This window comes from Rhinopithecus roxellana, chromosome 7 (assembly GCF_007565055.1).
Source record: "Rhinopithecus roxellana isolate Shanxi Qingling chromosome 7, ASM756505v1, whole genome shotgun sequence".
NCBI classification, from domain to species: domain Eukaryota; kingdom Metazoa; phylum Chordata; class Mammalia; order Primates; family Cercopithecidae; genus Rhinopithecus; species Rhinopithecus roxellana.
The window spans coordinates 136,949,094-136,976,881 of NC_044555.1; the positions used below are offsets into that span (position 1 = coordinate 136,949,094).

Genomic DNA, 27,788 nt, shown 5'->3' on the forward strand with positions numbered 1-27,788 from the left:
GTAAGGCATTTTTATCTTAGTGTAGTTATGCCTTTTCTTAAAATTGAGGTAAAATTCATATAATGTAGAATTAACCATTTAAAATGCTTAATTCGGTGTCCTTTAGTAGATTCACAATGTTATGTAACCATCACCTCTAGTTTCAAAACATACTCTGGCCAGGCGCAGTGGCTCACGCCTGTAATCCCAGCTCTTTGGGAGGCCCAGGCAGGCAGATCGCCTGAGGTTGGGAGTTCGAGACCAGCCTAGCCAACATGGTGAAACCCTGTCTCTACTAAAAATACAAAAATTAGCCGGACGTGTTGGCGGGTGCCTGTAGTCCCAGCTACTCAGGAGGCTGAGGCAGGATAATTGCTTGAACCTGGGAGGCAGGGGGTGCAGTGAGCCGAGATCGTGCCACTGCACTTCAGCCCGGGCAATAGAGCAAAACTCCATCTCAAAAAAAAAAAAAAAAACAAAAAACCGTACTCTTCACCTCAAAGGAAATGCTGTATACATTAAACAGTCATTCCTCACTTACCCCAGCCCCTGACAACCACTAATATTTCTGTCTTCATATACATTCACCTTTTCTAGGTACTTTATATAAGTGGAATCATACGGTGTGCTCCCATAACTGAGTTATTTCACTAAGCATAATATTTTCAAGCTTCAGCCATGTTGTGACAAATAGCAAATTTTCATTGTTTTTTATAGCTGAATAGTATTCCCTTGTGTGTATATACATTTTGTTTATCTGTTCATCTGTTGATGGATGCTTGGGTTGTTCCCACCTTTGCTATTGTGAAGAATACTGCTGTGAATGTTAGTATATAAGTTTTTTGCCATAGCAAGCTACCACAGACTGCATGGTTGAAACAACAGGAATTAATTTTCTCATAATTCTGGAGACTGGAAGTCCAAAATCAAGGTCCCAGCAGGATTGATTTCTCTTGAGGTCTCCCTTCTTTCCTCGCATATGGCCACCCTCTGGCGACCTCTTCACAAGGTCTTTCTTCCCTTTGGGAGCTACTGGACACTCCTGCTGTGTCTCTGTGTGGCCAAATGTCCTCATTTCATAAGGATACCAGTGAGATTGGGGTAGGACCCACTTTAATGCCCTCATTTGAACTTAATCACCTCTTTAAAGGCCCTGTCTCCAAATATGGACACATTCCTGAGCTACTGAATGTTCAGGCCTCAATTTCGGGGATCACAATTCGGCCTATAACAACTTGTTTTCAACCTAGGGGGTTATATACCTAGGAGTGAAATTGTGAGGTCATCCAGTAGGGCATTCTTGGGCTGCCATTTGTGTTTTAGTCGAACTGGCAGCTACTTCTGGTCTGTCCAAGCCATTGAGCTGTTAGGGATCTGTCTGAACTGTGCATTGAATGGGAATACTCCTGAAGTTCCCATTAGACTTGCTATGGAAAGCAGGAGGATGGGTAGTGCAAGGATTTCATTGGCTTTGGTGTGAGTATGCCAAGCTTCCAGCTGTCCCTGCACTCCTGGGGTGGAGCCCCTGCAAGAGGACCTCCCAGAGAGAAGGGGCAAGTCCGCAGTCTCTGAGCTGCATGCCCTTTGGGAGCTACTGGCAGATCCCTGGACATTTTCCTTCCCCTCTCTTGCCTTCATTCCCTCCTCTCTGAAATGGGGCGTTTTGTGGGAGAAATGAGTTTATATGTGTCAAAACGTTTAGGGCAGTGCTTGGCCCATGCTAAGTGCCAGGGAAGTTTTAAACAACATCACCAACTCCTTTGTTTCTTCTCCCCTCAGCAAAAGCTGGTCTCAGTAAGGAAGAGAGAGTGTGTGGAATCTTTCCAGATGTTTGTATTGGGCCATCTCAGAAGACTCAGAGGCCACTGCCTTCTACCTTCCTCCCAAAACTGTGTGTCCTAGGGGAGAGAAAGCTTGAACGGGTGCTTTGCCAGAAGGGTAGTGGTGAAGGCTGCCTAGTGAGATGCCAGCGATGGCAGAATGCACTGGGACTGAGCAGAGGTGCACGCATCAGGGTGCGCCTACAGTCCTCTGCTCCCATGCCTACTTGCTAATGCTGGGGCTCACTGCACCATGGTCACAGTGAAGGCAATAGGACTATCAGATTCCTAATGGCCTCAATTTACTAAGTCACCACTATGTGTTTGGCACTGTTAACGTGCAGCATCTTGTTTAATCCTGATAGTAATATCATTGACAGATGGGGAAACTGAGGTTTCAAGAATGTGGGTTATCTGCCTAAAGTCACACAGCTAGTTAGGGTGGAGCCAGCCTTTAAACAGTGATTTCAAGCCTGCAACCACCCACCTTCTGGATCTGTGTACTCTACCTGGAGTTCTGTGAATCAGCCATCAGGGCTTCCAGCTGAGGCTGATCCTGCCCTTGCCCACTTGCCTCCATCATGGAACTTTCTAATTGTTCTTCCCTCTATCCTGCCTCCATTCCCCCCTTCCCTAGATCATTCCCATTGGTGTAGAGACATTCTGTTATATCCCAAAAAAAGAGAACCCTCTTGACCCCACAGCCCTCCTCAGGTGTCACCCTGATTTTCTGCTCTTCTTTACAACAATCTCCTCAAAACTGTTGTCTGTACTCACTATCACTATTTCTCTCCTTCCAGACTGTCTTGAAAGCACTTCAGCCAGGATTCCTTCTCACAATGCCCCCCGCCAACTTGGTCTTGTCACAGTCATCACTTGTTTTATTTGGCCTGAGCATTCAATGCTGTTGATTTTTCCTTTCTTCCAAACACTTTCTTCATTAGACTTCCAGGTTTCTATGACCTTTTGAATTCCCTCCAACTTTCAGGTCTTCCCTCATCTTCCCAACCTCTTAATGTTGGGGTGTCCCAGGGATGAGTCCTTGGATCATTTTTCTTCTCTTTATGGTTAACCTGTTAGTGATCTCAGCCAGTCCCACAACTTTGAATACATGGATAGCATATCTGTGATCTCATCTCCATTGCCCCTGCTGCTCCCGAAACTTAGGCCTTATCAACCCCCTTAGGCAGTCTCGTAAGTGGCTGTCCTAGTCTGTTTGTGTTTTTACAAAGGAATACTTGAGGCTGGGTAATTTAGAGAGAAAAGAAATTTATTTGGCTCACGGTTCTGCAGGCTGTACAAGAAGCATGGTGCCGGCATCTGCTTCTGGTGAGGGCCTCAGGCTGCTTCCACTCATGGTGGAAGGTAAAGGGGAGCCAGTGTGTAGAGATCATATGGTGAGAAAGGAAGCAAGAGAGAGGGGAGAGGGTGCCAGGCTCTTTGTAACAACCACCTCTCTCGGGAACTAAGAGAGAACTCACTCATACACTCCCCCACCCAAGGAGGGATTAATTTATTTATGAGGGATCTATCCCCATGACCCAACACCTCCCAGTAGGCTCCACCTCCAACATTGGGGATCAAATTTCAACATGAGGTTTAAGAGGACAAACATCCCAACAATAGCAGCAGCCTTTCTGCAACCTAGCTCTGTCTGATCCATCGCCCCCACTGGAGCCAGATGGAGCATTCCAAACAACAGATCAGATGCTGCCACTCCCCAGTGTGAGTCCCTCAGCACCTTCCTGTAGCACACAGGATTATGAGCAAACTCCTCAGTGTGTACTCAAAGCCCTTGGTGATCTGGCCCTAGCTATATCTTCAGCCTCATCTCTCATCTTCTTTCCCTTGCCACATCTAAGCCTCAGCTACTTGTGGCTTTCTTAGCGTCCCCCACCACATTCCCACTGGTTATCAATTCCTGGCTACCCGGGAAGCAGGCATCTCCCTGTCCTTCAAGGTTTATCTCAAATGAAATGTCCTTCATGACTATGACTCGCATGACTGTCCCTCCCTGTTCCTTCCCCTACCCCATCCTAGGATGGTTCACTCATTCCCTTGTGCTCCCACCATACCCACTACATACTTGGAAGCCCTTGGAACACTTTATTGCCCTTGTCATTTATACATCTTTGTCCCTTGACTAGACCAGACCACAAATGAATTATTCATCAAGCACAAGTACAGTGTCTCATTTGCTTTAGTCTCCTAGGTGCCTAGCCAAGGACCTGGCCTCTACCAGACACCATGACAATGTTCGCCATTCCGAGGGCCAGGCATGATGCCCTGCATATGCCATAGGAGTTCCATGGCTATCTGCTGAAAGAATGAATCCTAAATTGTGAACTGTCAGTGTAAAACAGTTCCCTAGGTGCCTTAAATACTGAACAGCAGATCCTACAAGTGATTTTATAGCGGGGCAATGCATGGAGCTACTATGGAGAACAGTATGGTGAATCCTCAAAAAATTACACGTGGAACTACCACATGATCTGACAATTCCGCTGATGGGTATATACCCCAAAGAAGGGAAAGCAGGAGCCCAAACAGATACTTGTACATTGGTGTCCATGGTAGCTTTATTCACAATAGCCCGAAGGTGGAAGCAACCCCAGTGTCCATCAGCAGATGAATGGATAAACAAAATGTGGTCTATCTGTACAGCCATGCGGTGTGTGATGAGGAGGATACATTCTGAGAAATGCATCATGAGGTGATTTTGTAATTGTGTGGACATGATCGAGTATACCTTACAGAAACTTAGATGGAAAACTTGCTAACATCTAGGCTATATGGTACATACAGCCTATTACTCCTAGGCTGCAACCCTGTATGGCATGTGACTATACTGAATACCATAGGCAACTGTAATACCGTGGTAAGTATTTCTGTATCTAAATATAGAAAAGGTACAGTAAAAATATGGTATTGTAACCTTATGGGACCACCATTGGATATGCAGTCGTCATTGACTGAAACGTCATTATGTGGCACATGATTATACAGTGCAATGTTAGTCTTAAAAAAGGAAATTCTGACATGTGCTGTAACATGGATGAACCTTGAAAACATGCTCAGCAAAATAAGCCAGCCACAAAGGACAAATATTTATGTTTCCACTTATATGAAGAACCTAGAATAATCAAGTTCATAGAGACAGAAAGTAGAATGGTCATTGCCAGGGGCTAGGAGGTGGGGAATGGGGAGTTAGTGATTAATGGGTATAGAGTTTCTATTTGGAAAGATTAACAAGTTCTAGAAATGGTGATGGTTGTATAATAACATGAGTGTGCTTGATGCCACTGAACTGGACACTTAAAAATGGTTAAGATGAGATTGGATGCAGTGGCTCATGCTTGTAATTCCTAGCACTTTGGGAGGCTGACGTGGGAGGATCTCTTGAGGTCAGGAGTTAAAGACCAGCCTGGGCAGTATAGTGAGATCCCATTCTACAAAATAATTAGCTGGGCATGGTGGCTCACACCTATAGTCCCAGCCACTCTGGAGGCTGAGGTGGGAGAATCACTTGAGCCCAGGAGTTAGAGGCTGCAGCAGGCTATGCTCGTGTCACTGCACTCCAGCCTGGGTGATAGAGCGAGCCCCTGTCTCTAAAACATAAAAATAATGGTTCAAATGATAAATTATATGTCATGTGTATTTCACCACAATTAAATGTTTTTTTATAAAGAAGGCAATACACTATTACTCTGAGATGTTAATATTGATATGATCATTTCTTTGTTTTTGTGTCTTTCCAGGTGGCAATTTCATAGAATATTTTTGCTCTTTCTATGTGATTGCTTTGTATTTTCTTAATGAGTTTTTTCCCCACATCCTTTTGCTCATAGTCAAATTATTTGAAGCTTCTCTTAGAATCCTCACCCTTCAGCTATCTTTTTACCTGTGGCATTTTCAGTGTTTTGGCAATCCTATTTATGTATTTGAGAATACTATCTTTTACCTTTTGCTGTTAATCTATTGATATCTTATAAAGTATCAAAAGATATGAAATACAATACTGGACTGCCTTAAGCAAGGACCCTACCTTTACCATTTCAAGATTGAGTTCTTGGGGTTCTCTGAGTCATGAAGAATTGGTTAAAAGTTGTAGATTGTTAATCATTAATTATTTTGATTCTCAGACTTCCTGACATTTCTGAAAAATGGAAAAAATGTTTTTATACTTGTAGAGAAAATAGCATTCATAATGTACTTTATGAACTGCTAATTGGCATCCTACATTGACACTGTATACTTAGTGTGGTGGCTGGTCTTGACGCTACCATTTTAACTGAAGTTTGCTAGCTAGTTGCTTATACTTTCTTGATATGAACTATATTAAAGAGAAATTATAAAACAATCAACATGTAAAAATATTGTAAACTGAAATTTTGTTTTCTAAAAGTAATGGAAGTCATTTCGATTTGATAGACATTTTTGAGTGCCTGTTACATGCCGGGAATTCTATTAGGCCCGATGAAACATGATTCTTACCACTGGACAACTTACATGACTTTCAAGAGGACCATAACAGGTTAAAACGTTTAACTTTCTGTTTCTTTTCAGCGAGTGGGCCATGGTAATGACAACCATGCTGATGCTGACCGATCTCCTATATTTCTGCAGTTTATTGATTGTGTTTGGCAAATGACAAGACAGGTGAGAGATTTCAAGTGTATTTCTATATAGTCTTTGCTTTAAATATATCTTAAAGATTAAGCTATTATTGCTGTTTCATTCAAAATGAATTTGTGTAAAATATGACCCCATTATTTAACACAATTTGATTCTAATTCACTTAGAAATATAAGCAGAACATTAGAAACAACCAATTTCACACCAAAAGTTACTTCTTTTTGCAAATGGTTTTTATCAGTCATCTGGTCCACTGGGTCCAAACCATACTCCACATGGGTCCAAGGCCATACTCCTCTATAGATTCTGCTGCTTTTGCTCCCTTTCAGAAGGTTAAGGAAGTACAGCCTCCTGCTGAGCAGTTCATCTAAGATTTGGCCAGATGTTAGAAATGAGGATGGGAATGAACTGCTAGTACATGGGATTAGACCAGGCAATCCAGGAATCTCCACAGCTCTGCCCCAGTCCAGAGCCTCTCCTACCCCCAAGGTCACTGAGGGAAATGAGTGTCCAAAAACCAATGGCATAGAGGAAGCTGCATAGCATTTTGCTGTTAGCTGGTGCGTAGTTCTCAAACCCCAACACACAGGGCCCTGGTTAACAATGGAGCCATCTAGGGATCCCCTTCCCTTGAGCTGATCAGGCCTATTGGCTTCAGTTCAAAGTAGGTCATAAGGCCATGGTTCCTGCACTGTGTTTTGTTTTTTTTTTTTTTTTTTTTTTGCTGTTGTTGTTGTTATTGTTGTTGTTTTCCCCCTCATCTCCAACATCTAAACCTGAGTTTGGTCTCCTATCCTTATGATAAGTGACAGTGCCAGGGCAATGGACCTGGAACCAGAGAGAGAGACAGGCAAAAGAGAGTAGTTTCCCCAGTGCCTGCTGCCCAGCCTGGCTGAGGGTGGGGCTGTGGGGTACAGAACAAGTTAGGGGGCTGAGATCCAGGGTCTGGGCCTTCTCCTGCTGGTCATTCACCAGGAGCTCTTGCCTTGGCTGCTTCAGTCATGGGGAAGGGAAGCAGCCAGGACACTGCCGGTGATCTGCAGGGTTTCTACCAACAGCCCTGCTGCTCTTGATTGATTCTCCCTTAGCCTTATCACCATCAGCCATCTGCCTCCCTACTGCAGAAAGTCTGTGAAATACTAGGCCTGTTTCCCCACTGAGAGCTACTGTTACTGATGGCAGTGTGCGCTGGGGCAGAAAGAAGGTTGACAGTCACGATGCTGCCTGTGCTGTCCCGCTCCCCAGCAGCTCTGCCCTGAGGAGGACCTGGAGAACTCAGAAGATGGCTCTCCACCTTGAGTGCACACAGCCAGCCCCTGGGAACCTTCTTCCTGTGAGCCTGGGGACAGGCTCAGGTGTGTGTAAAAGTTCCCCAGGTGATTCAGATGTGCAATTGAGTTGGAGAACCAGTGATCTAGCTTAGTGCTCCAAATGTGGTCCTGAGAACTTGTTAGAGACACCAATCTTTAGCCTCACTGACGACCTGCTAGTGCTCTGGGTGTGGGACCCAGCCCTCTGGTTCCACAAGCCCTTCTGGGGGCTGATGGATGCTCAACTTTGAGACCATTGCTGTAGACTAACACTGCTCAAACCTTAAAGAGCACACAAATCCCCTGGGGCTGTTATTGAAATGCAGATTCTGATTCAGTGGGACTGGGGCAGAGCCTGAGATGTCACATTTCTGATAAGCTCTCAGGTGATGCCAGCAGGTCACAGATCACATTTTCAGTGGCAAGGGAGCACAGAGACATACCTTTAGAAATAAGGAACAAAGGGGAGGGGGTCTGAATAGCCAAAGCAGATTTCATGGAGTCCTCAGGCCCTCACTTAGAAATTAACACTGACTTTTACACCCGGCTTCAACAAACTAATTGGGTTCTTACGTGGTCTGATAGCCAGGTCACAGGTGATTAAAGATGGCCTGTTAGAGAGCTGGCCTGGGTAAGAGGGGCTGGTCCCAGAGGTAGGTATGCTGATGGTGCAGGTGAAAGGGCAGCAAACACACTCCACAAGCACAAAGGCTGGCCTGAAGCCTTACTGTTTTTTAGTGCCAGGCACTATTGCTATTTGTGTTGATGCTGAGCCAATAACAAAATTAAATGATTGTCATGTTCAGGTTAGGACAAGAAAGTATGAAACACATTTTAGAAAAATTGCATAAAAAGGTTGAACACAAAAAATGATTGCAGTGCTTCTAAAGGGATAAGCACCATTTTTGTGGATGTGAAATAGCTTATTCCTCCCAAATGTGAATTTTTTAACATCTTCAAACTGACCTCCATTCTTTACACTGCTTAGTGCCTGTTTTCATGTCTAAGCCATGTCATGTTTGTGCTTTTATTGGATTTTAAGAAAATAAGGGATTTGATTTGAAAAAAAAGGGGACTGGGGCAGAGCTGTGGAGATTCCTGGATTGCCTGGTCTAATCCCATGTACTAGCAGTTCATTCCCATCCTCATTTCTAACATCTGGCCAAATCTTAGATGAACTGCTCAGCAGGAGGCTGTACTTCCTTAACCTTCTGAAAGGGAGCAAAAGCAGCAGAATCTATAGAGGAGTATGGCCTTGGTTTGGACCCAGTGGACAAACCTCTCACAGCTCTAAGATTCTGACTGTGAAATGTGTGTAAAATTACATTGTTAATGCATTAGCAGAGACATCAATGATTAGTCTTCATCAGTTCGTTAACAAATGAATGAGATATATAGCAGGTATAAGATGCATTCATATGAAAGATTATATTTAGGTTGCCTACTGTTACGTAAACTATGCAGTGTAAAATTGTCAGAAATAGCAGAATAAAATGAACTGAATAGTCTGTATGCGAACAAAGAAACTAAGGGAAAAATAATTGAGGGACTCTTTAGAGAAGATTCCCAAAGACACTCTATGATATCCATAGTTTAATACAATCCTTACTCTTCTGGATAGGTTTAATAGTCATTGATATTTTTGTTGAGCCTCAAGAGGTGCAGAATTGGGGCCAGGTATGGTGGTTCACGCCTATAATCTCAGCGATGCAGGAGGCTGAGGTGGGAGGATTGCTTGCTTGAGGCCAGGAGTTCAAGACCAGCCTGGGCAACATAGTGAAACCCCCATCTCTTCAAAAAACAAAAATTAACACAATAACCAGGCACGGTGGTGTGCACCTGTAGTCCCAGTTACTCGGGAGGCTGAGGCAGGAGGACTGCTTCAATCCAGGAGTTCAAGGTTACAGTGAACTATGATTGTACGAGTGCACTCCAGCCTGGGTGACAGAGTGAGACCCTGTCTCTAAAACAATAAGAGGTGCAGGATTTTATTATAGATTACTGTGCTATGTATTTTTGGAAATCATACTTTTAGGTAAATGGTACAGCTGCCAGGAGAAGAGGCCAAAACAAACTATGAATTGCAGCGACCTAATCTTTCATTTGTATTACTCCACCTGCTACTGTTTCCCCCATTGAGCTGTTTTCTGAGTTGAGCTTAATGCCATGACAACCCCTGAGTATAAATGGCAGCCTTGACCCATCATGAGTAGATGGAGCCTTTGTTTTCCAGTTTTCATGGGTACCGATGGGCTTGGACTGAGCCCTGCCCACTTTGACCTCCCATATCTGGTACCCAGTGGTCAGAATAAGGCTTGTTGTCACTGACTGTAGAACACACCTTCTCAAGCTCCCAGATGTACAATGCAGGCTCAGGGGCTAGGAATGAAGATTCATTGTCGTAGTCTGTTTGGGCTGCTGTAACATAATATCATAAACTGAGGTGGTTTATAAACAACAGAAACTTACTTCTCACAGTTCTGGAGGTTGGGAAATCCAAGATCAAGGCCCCAGCAGATTCAGTGTCTGGTGAGGGCTTGCTTCCCGGTTCATAGATTAGCTGTCTTTTCACGGTAACCTGACATCATGGAAGGGACAAGAGAGCTCTCTTGGGCCTCTTTTAAAAGGGCACTAATCCCATTCACGAGAGCTCTACCCTCATGACCTAATCACTTCCCAAAGGCCCCACTTCCTCATACTATACCTTGGGGATTAGAATTTCAACATAGAAATTTTGGGGGGATACAAATATTCAGTTCGTAACACTTATATGGCTTGAAAATATATCAGTAATTTGCTATCTTGTTAATAAACACTTATTTTTAAAAGTTTGAGAATTATAAAATATAGGACAAAACCCTGGGTCTTTCACTCCTATCCTTGATTTAATAAGGCTTCAGTACACAAAAATGTCATATATTTGCTTACAGTTCACAAATTCTGTGGTGCCAATAATTTATGAATAGGGCGTAACTAAGCAGCATAGAGAAGTCCTGGGAAGATTGGACATAGTATGCCTGGCCTTTTAAAAGATAGCCATTTGAGCCGGGCACGATGGCTCATGCCTGTAATCCCAGCACTTTAGGAGGCCGAGATGGGAGGATCACTTGAGATCAGGAGCTCAAGACCAGCCTAGGCAACATAGCTAGACCTTGTCTCTACAAAAAAAAAAAAAAAAAGAAAGAAAGAAAAACTAGCTGGGTTGTGGCAGTAGTCCCAGCTACTTGGCAGGCTGAGGTGGGAGGGATCACTTGAGCCTTGGAGGTTGAGGCTGCAGCGAACCACAGTCAGACCGCTGCACTCCAGCCTAGGCAACAAAGTGGGACCCTGTCTTAAATAAATACATGCATGAATGAGAGAGAGAGAGAAAGAAAGAGAGAAAGAGAGAAAGACAGCCGTTTGAAATGTGAGGCCACTGTCGGAGTTGCAAGGGGCAATCTTAAAGGCTCCAAGAAAGGATCAACCAGTAGATATTGTTAGCATTTTAGCCAGAGACATCACATTGTTGATTTAGTTCATCTAAGAACAAGGATGCCAGTAAGAACCAGCAGAGTTCGTTTCCAGAGGTTTCTGAAGCAGTAATATTCTGATGGGATTCCTTAGAAGAGAGTTGTGTGTTTCTGTGAGAGCAATCCTTAAGATGGAGAGAGAAGCAAATCTTAATCCACGGTATCTGAGCGTAGTTCGTTAATTAAGCTAATGTAATAGCCTGGTGAAGAAAACAGTTTCAGGTGGAGTTTGGACAGTCCTGGATTGACCATTGTTCTAATAGAAAAGCCTGTTGCTAGTCTAGTAAAGTAGTAAAGCTAAACAAAAAAATAAACTTGTCTACCAGTGATCCTGATATGATCACTGTGGAGACGTGAAGATTTGTAACGATAGTGTGCACACAGCACTCTGATTGAAGAATAGGTTTTTAAGTAAACCGACTTAAATACAAGTATGCTGGGTAGTACTATTTGGCTTTGCTTCATTTAGTAGGTGATGAATGTTTTATTGTGTTTTTACATTAGTTCTGGCACATGGTAAGCACTCAGTACATGCCTGCTGTTATGGTGATTATGATCACTTCCAGATCATCTCATGGCCACAACACGCTAGCTACTGACTAGAACCTGCTGGCAATAGTAATAGTCTTCATTGGAATTCTGCAAAACCCCATCAAGAATTACCTTAAAACAATCAAGATGATCTGTGGTTTTGCTTCCTCACTCTGCCAATATGGTGAATTACAGTAATTGATTTGTTTTGTAACATAGATTTTCATATGTTAAGCCAGTCTTACATTCCTAAAGTAAACCCCACTTGGTCATGTTGTATTACCTTATTAAAATATGTTACCAGCTTCAGCTTGCTCATTTACACTGGTAAGAAGTCAGGGGTGCTGTAATCCCAGCACTTTGGGAGGCTGAGGCGGGTGGATCATGAGGTCAGGAGTTTGAGACCAGCCGGACCAACATGGTGAAACCCCGTCTCTACTAAAAATACAAAATCAGCTGGGCGTGGAGGCGTGTGCCTATAATCCCAGCTACTCAGGAGGCTGAGGCAGGAGAATCACTTGAACCCGGGAGGCAGAGGTTGCAGTGAGCCAAGATGGCACCATTGCACTCCAGCCTGGGGGACACAGTGAGACTCTGTCTCAAAAAAAAAAAGAGAATTCAGGGCTGTATGGTCATGGAGTTGTCTTTGCAGGAAGATTCTTATCTAGGAGTTGTTTATTTAATAGATGCAGAGCTATTCGGATTTTCTATTTCTTCTTGACAAGGTCACTTTGGGTACATGTTATGACTGGATCTACTGCTCCCCCTACCCCTAGCCTGGGATGTGGCTACAGCAGGGAAGCTGGCATAATAGCAGGGCTCCCCTGATTTGTTTCCCTTCTCTCAGGGTCACAGTCCAGTACTGCCTGTTGCCAGTGTCTGAAAACAGTCATTTCTTATATTGTATCCAGCTTGCTAGATGTTTCTGGCAGAAGGGTGAGTCTGGGCTCTGTTCTACCGCCATGGTGAGAAGTGGAAGCTACATAAGCTTTTCTGGGAATTGAGTACAACAAATTGAGTTGCTTCTGGTTGTTTCTCAGCCAGATCTGTAAGTTTGGACTTAAAACTGTAGGTGGTTGAACTTTACTTGGGCTCAGTCTTCCTTTAAATCTTTGACTATATTCCAAGTTATAGTTTCGCTGTCTTTCATACAAAAGTAATATTACTTTTAGAAATTGGACTCTATGACTAAACCTTGTTTTTCTCTTCATTTAAGTTTCCTTCAGCATTCGAGTTTAATGAGCTATTCTTGATTACAATTTTGGATCACCTTTATAGCTGTCTTTTTGGGACCTTTTTGTGCAACTGTGAACAGCAGCGATTCAAAGAGGTGAGTATACTGCGTCCTTGTCTGTTGCTCTCCCTGTGGCTCAGGCACCTCTTCTAGGAAGTGCCACTGTAGGAGGGCTGAGGGGAGGGAGGACTGTGCTCTGGTGCTATTGCTGACTGTAAATGCACTCCCAGGGTTCTGGCCAGCCCCACCGCATGTATCTAACACAAGCCCCTTCCTTTCTAGGCATGGGGGGCTGGGACCCAGCGAGCCCATGGCTCTTTCAGGAGTAGATGAGTGCTAGACCCTGGACCTCCTGACTCCAAGTTCATGTAGTCTCCACTGCACCAACTCCAAAGCTGTGGGATTCTGCTTTTCGTCCTCTGTGGTGTTGGCCAGATTGTACTTGAAGGCCTTGGAAATGGAGTCTGCCGATTAGCCAAAAAGCCCACTTTAGGTAGCAAGCTAACACTGTTTTACATCAAAGTAGTAAAGAAGCAGTTACCAAACTTCAGAGTTACATCTCGCCTCTTTCTTTTTTCCTCGGTGTGGGATAGAAGAAAGACGTGGTGAAAAGTGAGAAGACATTGGAAAAAGGCAACTTAAGGAGTGTGGTCCTGTTAATAGACAAGGACTACTGCCTGTGAGCCGAGTATGTTAGGACAGTATAGAATTCAGGAGAAAACAGTCTGTCAGTAACGCCCGCCTCCCCCTCTCTCAGCAGCCTCCCACAGTTGACAGCACCCTCATTCTGTGACCCCACCTTGTCCTGCCTCTTCCCTGCCTCCTTGGCCTCCCCTGCTCAGTCTCCGCTGACTGGCTGCCATTTTAACCAGTCTCTAAAGTTGGAGTCACCTGGGCCCAGTCCGAGGTCCTCTTCTCCCCTCAACTCTTGTTCTGTCTTTTTAGGTGACTTTGTCTTGCCTCAGGGACCTAAATGCCTTTTCCTGCTCCTCCCCTACTCAGTACACAGCACCACTGGCTATCCAGATGCCAAGGCCAAATACACAGGAGTCACCTTCCACTTCTCCCTCACCCTCACTCTGGCTACCACACCCAGTCCCTTGGTGAATGCTGCTGACCTTGATCCCAAAGTATATGTATATATGTATATATATGTATGTATATGTATATATGTATATATGTATGTATATGTATATGTGTATGTATATGTATATATGTATATATACGTATACACACACACACACACACACACACACACACACACACATATATATATATATATATATATATATTTTTTTTTTTTTTTTTTTTGAGATGGTGTTTTGCTCTTGTTGCCCGGGATGGAGTGCAGTAATGCGATCTCAGCTCACTACAAGCTCTGCCTCCTGGGTTCAAGCGATTCTCCTGCCACAGCCTTCCGAGTAGCTGGGATTACAGGCACCCACCACCACGGCTGGCTAATTTTTTGTATGTTTAGTAGAGACAGGGTTTCGCCATGTTGGGCAGGCTGGTCTTGAACTCCTGACCTCAGGTGATCCACCTGTCTCAGCCTCCCAAAGTGCTAGGATTACAGGCCCAAAGTATATTCTTAATCTGCCACTTCTTAACTGCCTTACAGCTGTAAGCCTAGCTCAAGCCCCTACTGTCTCACACCCCTACTGTCTCACACCCCTACTGTCTCACACCCCTACTGTCTCACATCCCTACTGTCTCACATCTGGGCTAAGGCAGAAACCCAGGAATGGGCTTCCCTGATTCTCTCTCTGACCTTCAGTAGTCCATTCTAAACATAGCAACCAGAGCGAGCATTCAGTAACTGAAATCTGATCATGTGCCTCTCCCCTGCTTCCCACTGCAGTTAGCGTAAAATCCACACTCCTGCAGGCCCAGCGTGATGGGGACTTGTTAACCTCCTAATAAAAACAAAAACATTTTTAAAAGAGTGAGTTTTATGTTATGTGAATTATATCTCAAAGCCATTTAAAACAAATAAAACCAGAAACAGAAGAGTGAAGTTCATATATAGACTTTTAACCGTGGTTTTATCTTTTTTTTTTTTTTTGAGAGGAGGAGTGCAAAATTCATTCTTAAATGAGCTCTCTTGATACATAATTTACATACCGTAAAATTCACCCATCTAAAATGTACAATTTCATGGTTCTAGCATATTCACATATTTTGCTGCCATTACCAATGTCTAATTTCATGAAATTTCTTTATTTTTATTTCTATTTTTTGTAGTGATGGGAGTCTTGCTATGTTGCCCAGGCTGGTCTCAAACTCCTGGCCTCAAGTGATGCTCCTGCCTCGGCCTCCCAAAGTGCTGGGATTATAGGTGTGAGCCACTGTGCCTGACCTAATTTTATAAAATTTCTGTCACCCCCAAAAGAAATGGCATACTCAGTAGCAATCACTTCCCATTTTCCCCACCCCTATCCCCTAGCAACCATCAATCTGCTTTCTGTCTCTATGGATTTGCCTATTCTGGACATTTCATAGAAATGGAATTATACAATAGGTGAACGTCTATGACTGTCTTCCTTCGCTTAGCATAACGTTTTCAAGGTTCATCTATATACCAATACATCCTTGTTATGGCTGAGCAATATTCCATTATATGGATAGACCACATTTTGTTTATCCATTCATTGGTTGATAGAAATTTGGGTTGTTTCCACATTTTGGCTTTTAGGAATAATGCTGCTATAACCATTCATGTACAAGTTTTTATGTGGACATACGCCTTCATTCATTTATACCTGCGAGTGGAATTGCCGGGTCATATGGCAACTATGTTTAACCTATTGAGAAACCACCAGATTGTTTTCCAAAGCAGTTGCACACACGAGCAATGTCTGAGGCTTCCAATTTCTCCACATTTCACCAACACTTACTATTTTCCTTTTTAAAAAATTATAGCCATCCTAGTGAGTGGGAAGTGGTATGTTGTGGTTTTTGATTTGCATTTTCCCAACGACTAATGATGTTGAGCATATTTCCATGTGCTTATTGGCCATTTACATATCTTCTGTGGAGCGTGTGTATTCAGATCCTTAGTTCATTTTAAAATTGTGTTGTTTGTCCTTTTTATTATGGAGTTGTAAGAGTTCCTTATACATTCTTAATATATTCAAGTCCCTGATAAGATACATGATATGCAAAAATTTTATCCCACTCTATGGGTTTTTTTTGTTTTGTTTTTTTTTTTTACTTCATGGGTGTTCTTTGAAGCACAAAACGTTTTAATTTTGATAAAGTGCAATTTCTTTTTTCTCTTGCTGCTTACACTTTTGGTATCATATCTAAGAAACCATTGCTTAACCCAAAGTCATGAAGATTTGCTCCTATGTTTTCTTCTAAGAACTTTATACTTTTAGCTCTTACATTGAGGTCTGTGATCCGTTTTGAGGTAACATTTGTATACGGTGTGAATTAAGGATCCAACTTCATTCTTTTGTGTGTTGGCTTTCTAGCTGTCCCAGCACCATTTGTTGGTTTGTTCAATTTTCTGGCCGCCCTTGTTGAAGATCAGTTGACCGTAAATGTCAGAGAGTTCATTTCTGTGCTTTCTGTTCTGTTCCATTGATCTGCATGTCTGTCCTTACGCCAGCACCACTGGCATTGATTACTGTAGCTTTGTGATAAGTTTTGAAAATGGGAAGTATGAGTCCTTCTCCTACTTTGTTCTTTTCCAGGATTATTTTAGCTCTTCCAGATCCTTTGAATTATTGTTGGTGTTTCTCTTATAAATAAATGTATAAAAATTGAAATGGTCCTAATTGAGTGTTCCTGTATTTAGATAGCTCGTGGGAAGTCAGCAGCAGAATGGGAGAAAATGCTGTTGGCCTTGCCGTTTTCTCATGTGACTTTGTCGTTGTGCTTGATCCACTGTTTAATGTTTACCTGCCTCACCATGCCTGCACATTTGGGTGTTTTTGTTCAGATGAGCAATGCAAGTAGGTACAGTGTTTCTGAATAGTGTACTACAAAATTAGGGGAAGAAGAGATAACTTAGTGATATATTTACTTGTCTTTATAAAGCTTCTCCAGCCTGCCACCACAGCACATTTTCCTCCGGATAGCTATGATTTGCCAGCACAAGGAATCTTAACTGTAAAGTCTATTCTCATTTCTCAATATTAAGAGTCACAGCTGGGCGTGGTGGCTTACGCCTATAATCCCAGCACTCTGGGAGGCCGAGGTCAGGAGGATCACTTGAGGTCAGGAGTTCGAAACCAGCCTGGGCTACACGGTGAAACCCCATCTCCACCAAAAAATACAAAAATTAGCTGGGCGTGGTGGCGTGTGCCTGTAGTCCCCAGCTACTCGGGAGGCTGAGGCAGGAAAATTGCTTGAAGCTGGGAGGCCAACATTGCAGTGAGCCGAGATTGTGCCACTGCACTCCAGCCTGGGTGACAGAATGAGACTCCATCTCAAAAAAAAAAGGAGTCACAAAAGCTCTATTTTCTTTTAGAGGCAAGGTCTTGCTCTATTGCTTAGGCTGGAGTACAGCAGCACAGTCATAGCTCACTACAGCCTCAAACTCCTGGCCTCAAGCAATTCTGCCACCTCAGCCTCTTGAGGAGCTGGGACTATACTTGGCTAATCTTTAAATTTATTTATTTATTTTTTGTGGAGACAAAGTCTCACTGTGTTGCCCAGGCTAGTCTCAAACTCCTGCCTCAAGCAGTCCTCGCAATGTGGCCTCCCAAAGTGCTGGCCTTATAGGCTTGAGCTACTGTGCCCAGCCCACAAAAGCAAACCTTCCACCAGAATTGAAAATTGCATTTGTTGTTGGTGGACCCTGTCATCCTGTGGTTGTTAGAAAGTTCTCACTCTGCCTTTCCATAGCCACAGTTGTCGGATGCTACCTAACTTCAGCAATATGTTTTTCCAGGACAGCAAGCAGTGTGTTTTCATTCATCCCACCATCAGGCCATGAGTGGGAAGAAGGTGGGGCTGGGACCTAGTAAATGTTCATGAATTTTTCAGCGTTTGAATTCACTTCATTATTCAAGTCCTTTTCTTGGTGTAATACTAATTCTTGATGATACGAAGAAAAGTTTATTTCCGATGTTCTTTTTTGTTTTTCAGGATGTATATACAAAGACGATATCTTTATGGTCGTATATCAATAGCCAGCTAGATGAGTTTTCTAATCCCTTCTTTGTGAATTATGAAAACCACGTGTTATATCCTGTTGCTAGTCTGAGTCATTTGGAATTGTGGGTAAACTATTATGTACGATGGAATCCACGGATGAGACCTCAGGTATCTTTTTGTTTTTCTTTTCATGAATGAGAGAGTATGCCTTTTTTTCCAAGTAAAGATGGTGGTATGAAAATGTGTTAATGGTAGATATTAACATACCATACTAACTGTCTTCTGCCCTTGCCTGTCAGGGTTCAATCCTTTGCATTCATGTTCCAGGAGGTTCTGCCCGTACACCAACTCTGATGCTGTTTGCTGGGTTAAAGTTAAAACCCTTAGCACTTCTGTCTCGTACTGATGAGGTACATAAAATGCCATGTGTTCCAGTGCTTGGCCCTTTGTCTTATAAACTACTTTACCTGCAGGTATGGAGGGTGAGGTGGCAGCCCTTCTCCCTGTTTCCACATAGACGTGGTAGAAAGACATGTGGAAAATGCATCAGGTTACAGTACATAGACCCTGTTAGTCCAGCAGTAGGAGGGCAGGTGCTGAGTCGCAGAACAGGTGCTCCTTTGAAGAAGGGGGAGAGTTTGCCCCTCCCCGCCACACTTTTTCACTGTAATATTTTCTGAGATTGAACAAAATTAGAGAATGGTGCACTACAGGGGCCAGGCCAGTCCGCCAAGCCTGTGTCCTGTCTTTGTGTTCAGTGGCTGAGCTCTGGCTGTGGGTTCCTGAAGGGCTCCCCACATCCTCCACTGTGTCGTGTTTTGGATTCCGTCCTGCCCTGCACCCCCAATCTCACCTGGGTGGCCAGGGCGTGATTGGTTCTGGGTGATGAAGAAGGGTAGAGGCAGCCCGTACCTCCATGGACAGGTAACTGTCTACTGAGACTTTTCTTTTTCTTATTTATTTATTTTTTGAGACGGAGTCTTGCTCTGTCACCCAGGCTGGAGTGTAGTGGCATGAGCTTGGCTCACTGCAACCCCTGCCTCCCAGGCTCAAGTGATTCTCCTGCCCCGGCCTCCCAAGTAGCTGGGATTACAGATGCACAGCACCATGCCTGGCAAATTTTTGTATTTTTAGTAGAGACAGGGTTTTGCCATGTTGGCCAGGCTAGTCTCAAACTCTTGACCTCAGGTGGTCCGCCCGCCTCGGCCTCCCAAAGTGCTGAGATTATGGGCGTGCACCACTGGGCCAGGCCTGAATTTTTTCTTTTGAGTTGAATACTCTCAGAGTTTAACTGCAGTCCATCAGGAGCGTGTACCCAGGGCATTGTTTAACAGCATTGCTCTGTCAGCCAACGATACAGAAATCTGTCTGTCTTCTCCATCCTCCTGCTCCCCCATCCCTCTCACCTAGGGTATTCCTGATCTCCATATCATCTCCCTGCTCCACTAGCCATGGGGCAGTCTGAACTGCTCATGTTCCTTTTCAGCTGCCTGGCCCTGGAACCTCAGGGATACGTCACTATAGTACCCCAGCCTGCCAGCTGGAAAGCTCCCTCACTGGTAGCCTTAGCTCCATGATCCATCTGCTGGGTGTGCCCCGCTGCCCCAGCCTGCTGCTTGGCCACTCCTTACTGGATCCTTTGCCCTCTGCCACAGACCAGGCTGGTCATCACTTGCCTCTTCTTTCCCAGATGGCTTTCTGTTTTGTTCCACATAGCTTCTGCTGCAAATGCTTTTCTCCTCTGGACCCTCTGAGTTGGCCCTGCCACCCTTACGACCTCAGGAGTGTTTTCCAGAACACTGTGATCGGTGCTCACTCAGCCCAGTACTTGTACACTGGGCCTGGGGAGGTGGGAAGGAGTCCTGGCTGCGAGGGAGCTCCTGCATCCCAGGGTTGCCCTTAGCCACATCTCCCCTGTCCATGCCCTGCCCCTGCTTGAAGCAGATGCCCCATGTGAATGAGCCACCCTTTGTGTCTTCACGTGTATTAAAACAACTAGTGTTTTATTACCTCTTTCATCTCTTCCCAGAGTCTTCCTTGGATAGGAGAGACTTGCATCTGTGTCCCCTCCCACTAGCCAGGGAGCTGCTGGGACTCATGCTGCCCTGGAGCCTTTCCTGTTGAGCGCCCTCTTCTCTGTTCACCTAGTGCTCTGGTGGCCCTATGTTTATTGCCCAAACTAGCCTACTTTGCGAAAGAGAGCGGAGGTGCTGGTAATAATCGGTCTGCAGAATTCCCCAAGGTATTCAATACTGCACTGGCGTATTTGCCTGCCTGCTGCTGCACCTACAGACCACAGGCTTTGAAACCACAGGGCCCTCGGGATCTAACATGGTGTTTGGCAACTAACAGAGACTCGACAAATGTGACTGACTGAACGCATGAGTGAATGAAGAGGTGTGCCCCTCTGCTGCAGGCCAGTTCCTCCTGCATATCTGCTCTCTCCAGCCCCTTGAACCTGCGTTTATTCCTGCTACCTCTGGTGGCTCTTACCCCTCAGCCTACAGAGGACTCACACCTGCCCACCCTAAACCTGTCCTGTCCCCCACTGGCCTCTCCCTCAGGTCTCCCCTCCACACCCAATCCTCTGGGATATCGGAACAGCCTTCTACCTACTCTCCCTGTCGCAGTCTGCCTTGAGTCCACGTTCCACTTTCCTGCGGAGAGGCCTTTTGCTCCTGCCTGACAGCCCAGACATCACCTTCTGTGGCTGCCCAATGGCTCCAGCTCCCCACGTCCTCCGCCACTTGGCTACCATCTGAGCTTTTGGCATCATCTTAGCTTCCTTCTTCCTCTTTGAAAAAGAAAAAAAAAAATTACATTTCTGGCCGGGCACAGTGACTCACGCCTGTAATCCTAGCACTTTGGGAGGCCGAGGTGGGCAGATCACAAGGTCAAAAGTTTGAGACCAGCCTGACCAGCATGGTGAAATCCTGTCTCTACTAAAAATACAAAAATTAGCCGGATGTGGTAACGCACGCCTATAATCCCAGCTACTCAGGAAGCTGAGGCAGGAGAGTTGCTTGAACCCGGGAGGCGGAGGTTGCAGTGAGCCGAGATGAGATCGCGCCACTGCACTCCAGCCTAGGCGACATTGTGAGACTCCGTCTCAAAAAAAAAAAAAAAAAATTATATTTATCTCTCCCTTTAGACTTCCTGCTCTGTAAGACTAGTCCCTGCTTATTCTTAATTGATCTTTTAAGTTATTAATCTAATAACTGCTTGTCATTAGATTGAATCCTTCCCCAAATGAGAATTGAGTTTGAAGGCAAGCTGTCTTTGAAATGGCCCATGTGCCCAGAAACTATCAGTGAGCATGAGAGGTTGCTGGTCCCATTAGCATCTTCTGTCCTGGCTTTCAGCCCAAGACATCTATGTGCAGGGTGACCTGCTGCCCTGTCACTGGAGTCCAGGTCCAGCACTGCTCTCCTTTCTGACCTCAGGTGCATTATTTAAGATGCTAAACATAGGGGCCCATCAAGCACTTCTTGCCAGTCAGTGGTCAACTTGGGAACCAAAGCCTACATCCCCCTTCCAGCACCTTCCTCTTCACTGGTGTGTATTTCTGCTTAGGCATTTTGTTGAGTTATTCCATCCTGGGTGGCTTCTATTTCATCTGTTTTATCAACAGGGAAGACGGGCTACAGAGTGTCAGAAGTCACTATGTTATTTAAATCACATAGGGTTACCAGGTAATATTCTTGATGACTCAAAGGACCAGGTGGTTGGTAGAATGTCATTAACATTAGCAGAAAATCCAACAGAACTATGCCTGATCAGAAGTGCCTTTGGCTAAATGGAGCCTCTCGATTACTGCAGGAGACCCCCGTGCCCCCGTCATGCTCCCCCTTGTGCAGCAGGTTGCAGAGGTGAAGAAATGCTGAGCAGCAGAGAGGGTTAGAGCGGTGTCCCACAGGGGCACACCCAGGCTCAGATTCTTGCCCCCCCACGTGAGGCAGGGAACAGATCTTTCCTAAAACCTACAAACTGCGTGACAGATCTGTTCCCAGATGTGGCCAGATTCTCACACGTAAGCGAAGTCACCTGCAATGATGATGATGGAAACCACAGCAATAACGCCTGTAAGCTGCAGTCCTCTTGTGTGCCAGTGGGCTGTGTACACACATGACCCCAGTTAACACTCCCAGCAATTCCATGATGCAGAGAATGAGGGAAGGGTCAGACAAGCAGTGACTTGGTTGAGATCTTGCTGCCCAGTGCGTGTAATTGTGGAAGGATGCCCCCGACGGGGTCAGATGCCATCTCTGCAGTGACTCACTGCCTGATCTGCGGCAGGGTCCTGAGCCTCGCTGGGACCTCACAGGGGATTATTGATCAAATGCACTGTGCTCGGAGGGTAATAGGTGGATGGTCCTGCCTTTTGCATTCTCCCTCCACTGTGCTACACAGAAGAGAGAACCAAGAAAGAGTACATGGGCCACAGCTTGTTAACCTATATGCAATAGGCATGTGTCGGACACCTCCTAGGTGTGGACAACAGTGTGTTGGGGAATGGGCTGGGCCTTGGTGATGATGGACGCTGGAGAGGTAGGTTGGAGTTTGGACTTCATTCCAGGGTTTGTGGGAACCATCCCAGGGTTTGCATGACAAAGCCAAGTGTATATTCTAGAAAGCTCACTCTGGCGGCATCGAGGTGGATGGGAATGGGGGTTGGGGAGTGCAGTGAAGACAGGCAGAGATCAGTGGCTGGTGTGGGTGTCCAGTGACAGGGCCTGAGGAGCCCGGTGGGGCAGAGAGGAGGAGGAAGAGAGGGGAGGGGAGGGAGTACGGGAGTAAACAACAGGGGAGATGCAAGACTGTTGGGCCTCTTTTCTCTGAGAAGGCAGTGGCTCGATTGGCTGCCGAGAAAGGGGTTCTCTGGGCATCCATCAGAGGATGGCTGGGTATGGAAGGCCCATGGGCATCCTGTTTCCTTTGGGACTGTCTTGCCTTATGTCTTGTGATGCTAGCATGCATGGGACAAACATGACTGGCCCTTAGATGGAAATTTTCTCTAACACAATCCTCTGTTTAAGCCTCCGAGTTTTCTATTCCTTCAGGCATGCCCTTGATTTGTTGCAAATGAAAATATGTGAGTAGGCCGGCGTGGTGGCTTATGCCTGTAATCCCAGCACTTTGGGAGGCCGAGGTGGGCAGATCTCTTGAGGTCAGGAGTTCGAGACTAGCCTGGCCAACATAGTGAAACCTCATCTCTATTAAAAATATAAAAATTAGACACAGTGGCGGCGGGCACCTGTAATCCCAGCTGCTCAAGAGGCTGAGGCAGGAGAATCGCTTGAATTTGGGAGGTGGAGGTTGCAGTGAGCTGAGATCGTGCCACTGCACTCCAGCCTGGGAGAGAGATTGAGACTGTACTCCGCCTCAAAAAAAAAAAAAAGAAAGAAAAGAAAGAAAAAGAAATATGTGAGAAAAGATGCAAACAGCTGGTGAAGAAATGATAGCAGTGCGTTTGAGCAGTGCTGGGCCTCTGCCCTGGGTGTGTGTCAATGGTCTATTTCCCTGCGTGTCTTGCTTATTGCCGAGGCCACGTGCCTATAGATGGGTAATGGGAGCTTGATTGCAAGGTCTTCCCTTGTCTGATCAGAATTAAATGATCCTACAGACAGGAAAATATACCAGATGGGTCCTAAGGGTAAGAGAGGAGCTGGTGCCACCTCCCAGAGGCCTCTGGGATCTGCCTTTGCCATCACACTCCACTCCTGTCCCCTCTCTTCTTCCTGTGGCCTGCCCAAGGGGGCCATTTGTTCTCAGCCCACTGGGTGCTGGTTACTGAGCACCCTGTTATTAGAGGGACCTGGCTGCCGTCTTGCCGTCTTGCTTTCATCCTCCTTCCGTCTCCCTACTCTCCAGGAGGGCTGATCATCGTTGGCACACACGGTGGTACAGCTCAGTCTTTGAGGGAGTGGGGGCAGGACCTGGTGAAAGGTGAGCCAGAGGGCCAGGCTGGAACCAGACTGCAGAGGGCCTTGAGGCCCCTCTCAGGGCAGGGGGAAGAAGCCCCTGGAAGGTGTTAAGTGGCCAGTCACAGGGCCTGGCTGAGGCTTAGGAGCCAGCCCTGTGGCTGCTGTTTACACACGGGATCAGAGACCAGGGAAGGCTGGAGAGCTCCCCAGATACCACCCTGTTTCTCCCTCAGCCCCAGTCTGAGGCTCTGGTCAGCCTTGCCCCCAGCCAAAGAGCTCCAGGCGAGAAAAGCTGGGTCTTGGATGTCTCGCACCCTAGTAGCTGCTGGGGACAGTTTGTTAGGCGAGTGGGTTGGGTGCTATGACTATAAAATAGCAGGACTGGATGTCCCATATGCCCCAGGAAAACCTTTCTTGTTTATATTCACCCCTGTCCCGCAGTTGATGGGTTTAAAAGAGAAAAGCTACTTAGGGTGAGGCATTGCGGTGATGCTGAGCAAGGAGCAAGGGCCTGGTCCCTTGGGGAGGCTCCCCACCCCCCCTACCGGCACTGCCCGCTCCAGGGGGCTTCTGGCAGATCCTGCTCCGGTTGATGAAAACACAGCTTCAAGTTGTAGAAAGTGCTGATTTAACAGAAGGATTTTCAGTCAGCAGAGCTATTTATAAAAATGCAAAAATACAGAGATAATGGAGATGCTGGAAAGGGGTCTGCGTGTAAACATTTCTGACGCACAGTCTTTAGGACACTGCTCGCGCCGAGTCTGCACACGGTGCCCTTGGTTGATCCGTGGTGCGCAGTGTCCCCGCGCCTGCTTGTCTTCTGAGAAACTGTGGGAGCCTCCCCATGGTGCCTTTTCATCCCGGCTCAGCAGCTCAGCCTCTGGAGCTGCAGGGCAGCCTCGGTGGCAGCCAAAGCTCATGGAATGGGGTCCCATTGTCCACCTGATGCGAGATGAGTCAACGCCTCAGGAGACTTTGGCCACTCCAGGAGTCTGGGTGGTGAAAAACTCCTGAAGCCAACAGCATCTCCCTGTGGAAACGCTGTGGTAGGAGGATGGCCTGATAATGCAGCTTTGTCTCTGCTCCCTCCAGATGCCCATTCACCAGAATCTCAAGGAGCTGCTGGCCGTCAGGGCGGAGCTGCAGAAGCGTGTGGAGGGCCTACAGCGGGAGGTGGCCACGCGTGCCGTCTCATCCTCATCTGAGCGGGGCTCCTCGCCCTCCCACTCTGCCACCTCCATCCACACCTCAGTCTGACGGGCGAGGCCAGCCTGCTGCCCCATTGTCTGCCGGCGGCTCAGGAAAGGGGCCTGGCCATCACTGTTATGGCTGTAGCTTGTGATCTTGTCTTTTAGGATTAGGTCCAGGGACCATTTGTGTGGCTAGGTGACAGCTCCCACTGTTGGCGAGAGTGCTTTTTGTTTTGTGAACAGCCCGTTACCCTCCTGTCAGCGGTTTCACAGGGGAGCCGTCTGTCACATCCGCCCTGTGAAGCAACTTCTAGCGTCCAGGCAGCTTGGGAGAAACGAAGTGAATGGATCGCAGTACTGAGGTTCAAGAAAGCTGCGCCATTTCTTTCCAAGTTAAATCCCTCAGCAACAACAAACACCATTCACTTCAAGACGCATTGCCAGCCCCATGGCTTCCCTCAGCTCTTGGCCACAACTTGAAAACTGTTTTGAATGAAGTACTTGGGGAGAAGACAGACCACTGCCCTCTGTTCCACAGTTCTCTTCATGCACGGGGTCCTCCTGTAACAATTACTGTTGTGTACATATAAGGTATTTTTAGAGAAGAGAAACAGGCCTTTATTTTCCTATGTCCTTTTTTACGTTTAGAATAGTCACCTGAGGAGAGATCAGCTCAACTGTACTGTGGGAGAAATTATTTTCCAACAAACCTCATGCTCATTTTTCTGTGGTGCATTTGAAATGGGATTTGAACATGGTCATTTCAAGGACAACGTGTTCTGTCCTCACCTCACTCTGGTACTCACCTCTTGGGGCGGCTCAGCCCATTCATGGGGACAGCACCAAGCGGCCATGCTCAGTCTTCCAGCCCCGCTGAGGGTAAACTGAAGCCTCTGGCAGCTGTGCACAGGTGCTGGCCTCTCGCTCCTTCAAGGAGCACTGCCTGTCACTCGCTCCTGGGCTGTCTGGCCATGCTTCCCACCACCACTGTATCGCTGCCAGCTGCCGGGATCAAAGCAAGTCTGCTCTTATGTTATTTGCCTGTATGAAATCATTTCTCATTTTATCACAATTCCTTCAACTCAGCTTACTCACGTGGCTGCCTGTTAATATTTGAAAGCAGCCACTGTGCTGTGGCTTTGGTTTGGAAAAGCATAGCACACACTTCCCTTGGTTTTCCCTTCCCAGAGCCGACGGCAGCTGGTCAGCCCTCTTCCCGCTCCTGAACCTTTACTGACTGACTGTGAGCTCTGTGACTCCATCAGCCCTCGCAGGAATTAATTTACCACCAATTGATTCAATCCACTTGCGCGCCATAGCTCTGAGCTCCTCTGTGTGACATGCCACAGATGATTATTGCACACCTGGGTCCTGCCCCAGCAGGCCATGCCCCTCTGCTGTGCCCGTTGCTGCAACTTCCCCCCACCCCCCCACGGGCTGCAGGAATTCAGCCTTTAGAGGCAGAGGCGGCTGCAGCGGCTCCTAAGGTCAAACCCCAGCGTGACTGCATAGCAATGTTAGCTGGCTGTTTTCAAATTACTGGATTCCAGACAAAGTCCTACAAATTGACCTTATTTTTGAAAATATGTTAAGGGTTTTTTAATAGAGAATGGATTTTTTTTTTAAAAAACTGGGAACTTCCTGATTCTTACTGAAAATTATCCTTCTATAAGATAGCAGAGAGATTTATTCAAGGTAATTTGATAACCTAAAATCAATTCTCCATTTTTATCACATGTGGGATTTGTTGCTAAATCATATTCAACATTAGCTTTTATGTTCCTAACATATCTGAAAGCTTATTTATGAATGGATAAACTGGATTATAGATATACTGATTTTTTTTTAACGGGGACATTTCCCATTTTCTTCCCAGACATATGTAATCCCCTGGCTGACTAGGACTGTTAAACATAGTGTGGACTGGAGGATGCCTTCGACAAACCAGAGAAGCCAAGTTGTGGGGGGCTGGTGCCTGGAGTGGGCCCTGTGCACCTCACCTGGCGGAGGCTGGGGGGTGCCGTCAGCAGGACCCTACAGACTCCCATTCAATTTTAAAGAAGCACAACGGGTCATTTCCCTTTGTATGTTCCTAGTGCAGAACTGTTTCTAAAACAACTTGAAGTATAGTTTTGTTATCTAAGCAATTTTTGTTTTAAGTGTGCTAGAATGCGAAATCTTTATGGTTCAGGTTTTTAAAAACTGGTACAGTATTGTATTTGTCTCATCTGTTGCACTGTATTTCAATCTGTAATTAAAATGATCTTATGTTTGCTCCCTGGTCTTTTTTGAGTATCTCAGATTTTTCCTTTGAGGATAATCAGTAATAAAATCACATGGATTGAATGTTTACTGTGTGTCAAGCACAGTTAATATATGTGAAGTACCTTTATGTGATTTAATTCATTCACTAAATGATAAATGTATCATGGGTCTTGAGTATTTTGGCTGAAACGAGAAATACTGATTGTGAAGTCAGAAATGCCCTCAGCTCTAACCTTGAGAAAATGTGGATGAACTTGAGGAAAGGTCTGGAGACACCTGAGAGTCAGG

General features: G+C 45.8%; 1 protein-coding gene across 3 annotated transcripts in view; it reads left to right on the forward strand.

Moving 5' to 3' along the window:
- The window catches only part of MTMR1 (myotubularin related protein 1), a 74,226-nt gene extending 46,717 nt beyond the window's left edge, over positions 1–27,509 (forward strand). For 2 of the 3 annotated variants that reach the window (XM_030933971.1, XM_030933970.1), the window contains 4 exons: positions 6,366–6,458; positions 13,001–13,114; positions 18,113–18,289; positions 25,138–27,509. In XM_030933971.1, coding sequence (XP_030789831.1) covers positions 6,366–6,458; positions 13,001–13,114; positions 18,113–18,289; positions 25,138–25,302 — 549 coding nt within the window. In that variant the 3' untranslated portion in view covers positions 25,303–27,509. The remainder of the gene's footprint in view (positions 1–6,365; positions 6,459–13,000; positions 13,115–18,112; positions 18,290–25,137) is intronic. The other variant, XR_004058358.1, reaches the window with a different exon arrangement.
- The last annotated feature ends 279 nt before the right edge of the window (positions 27,510–27,788 follow it).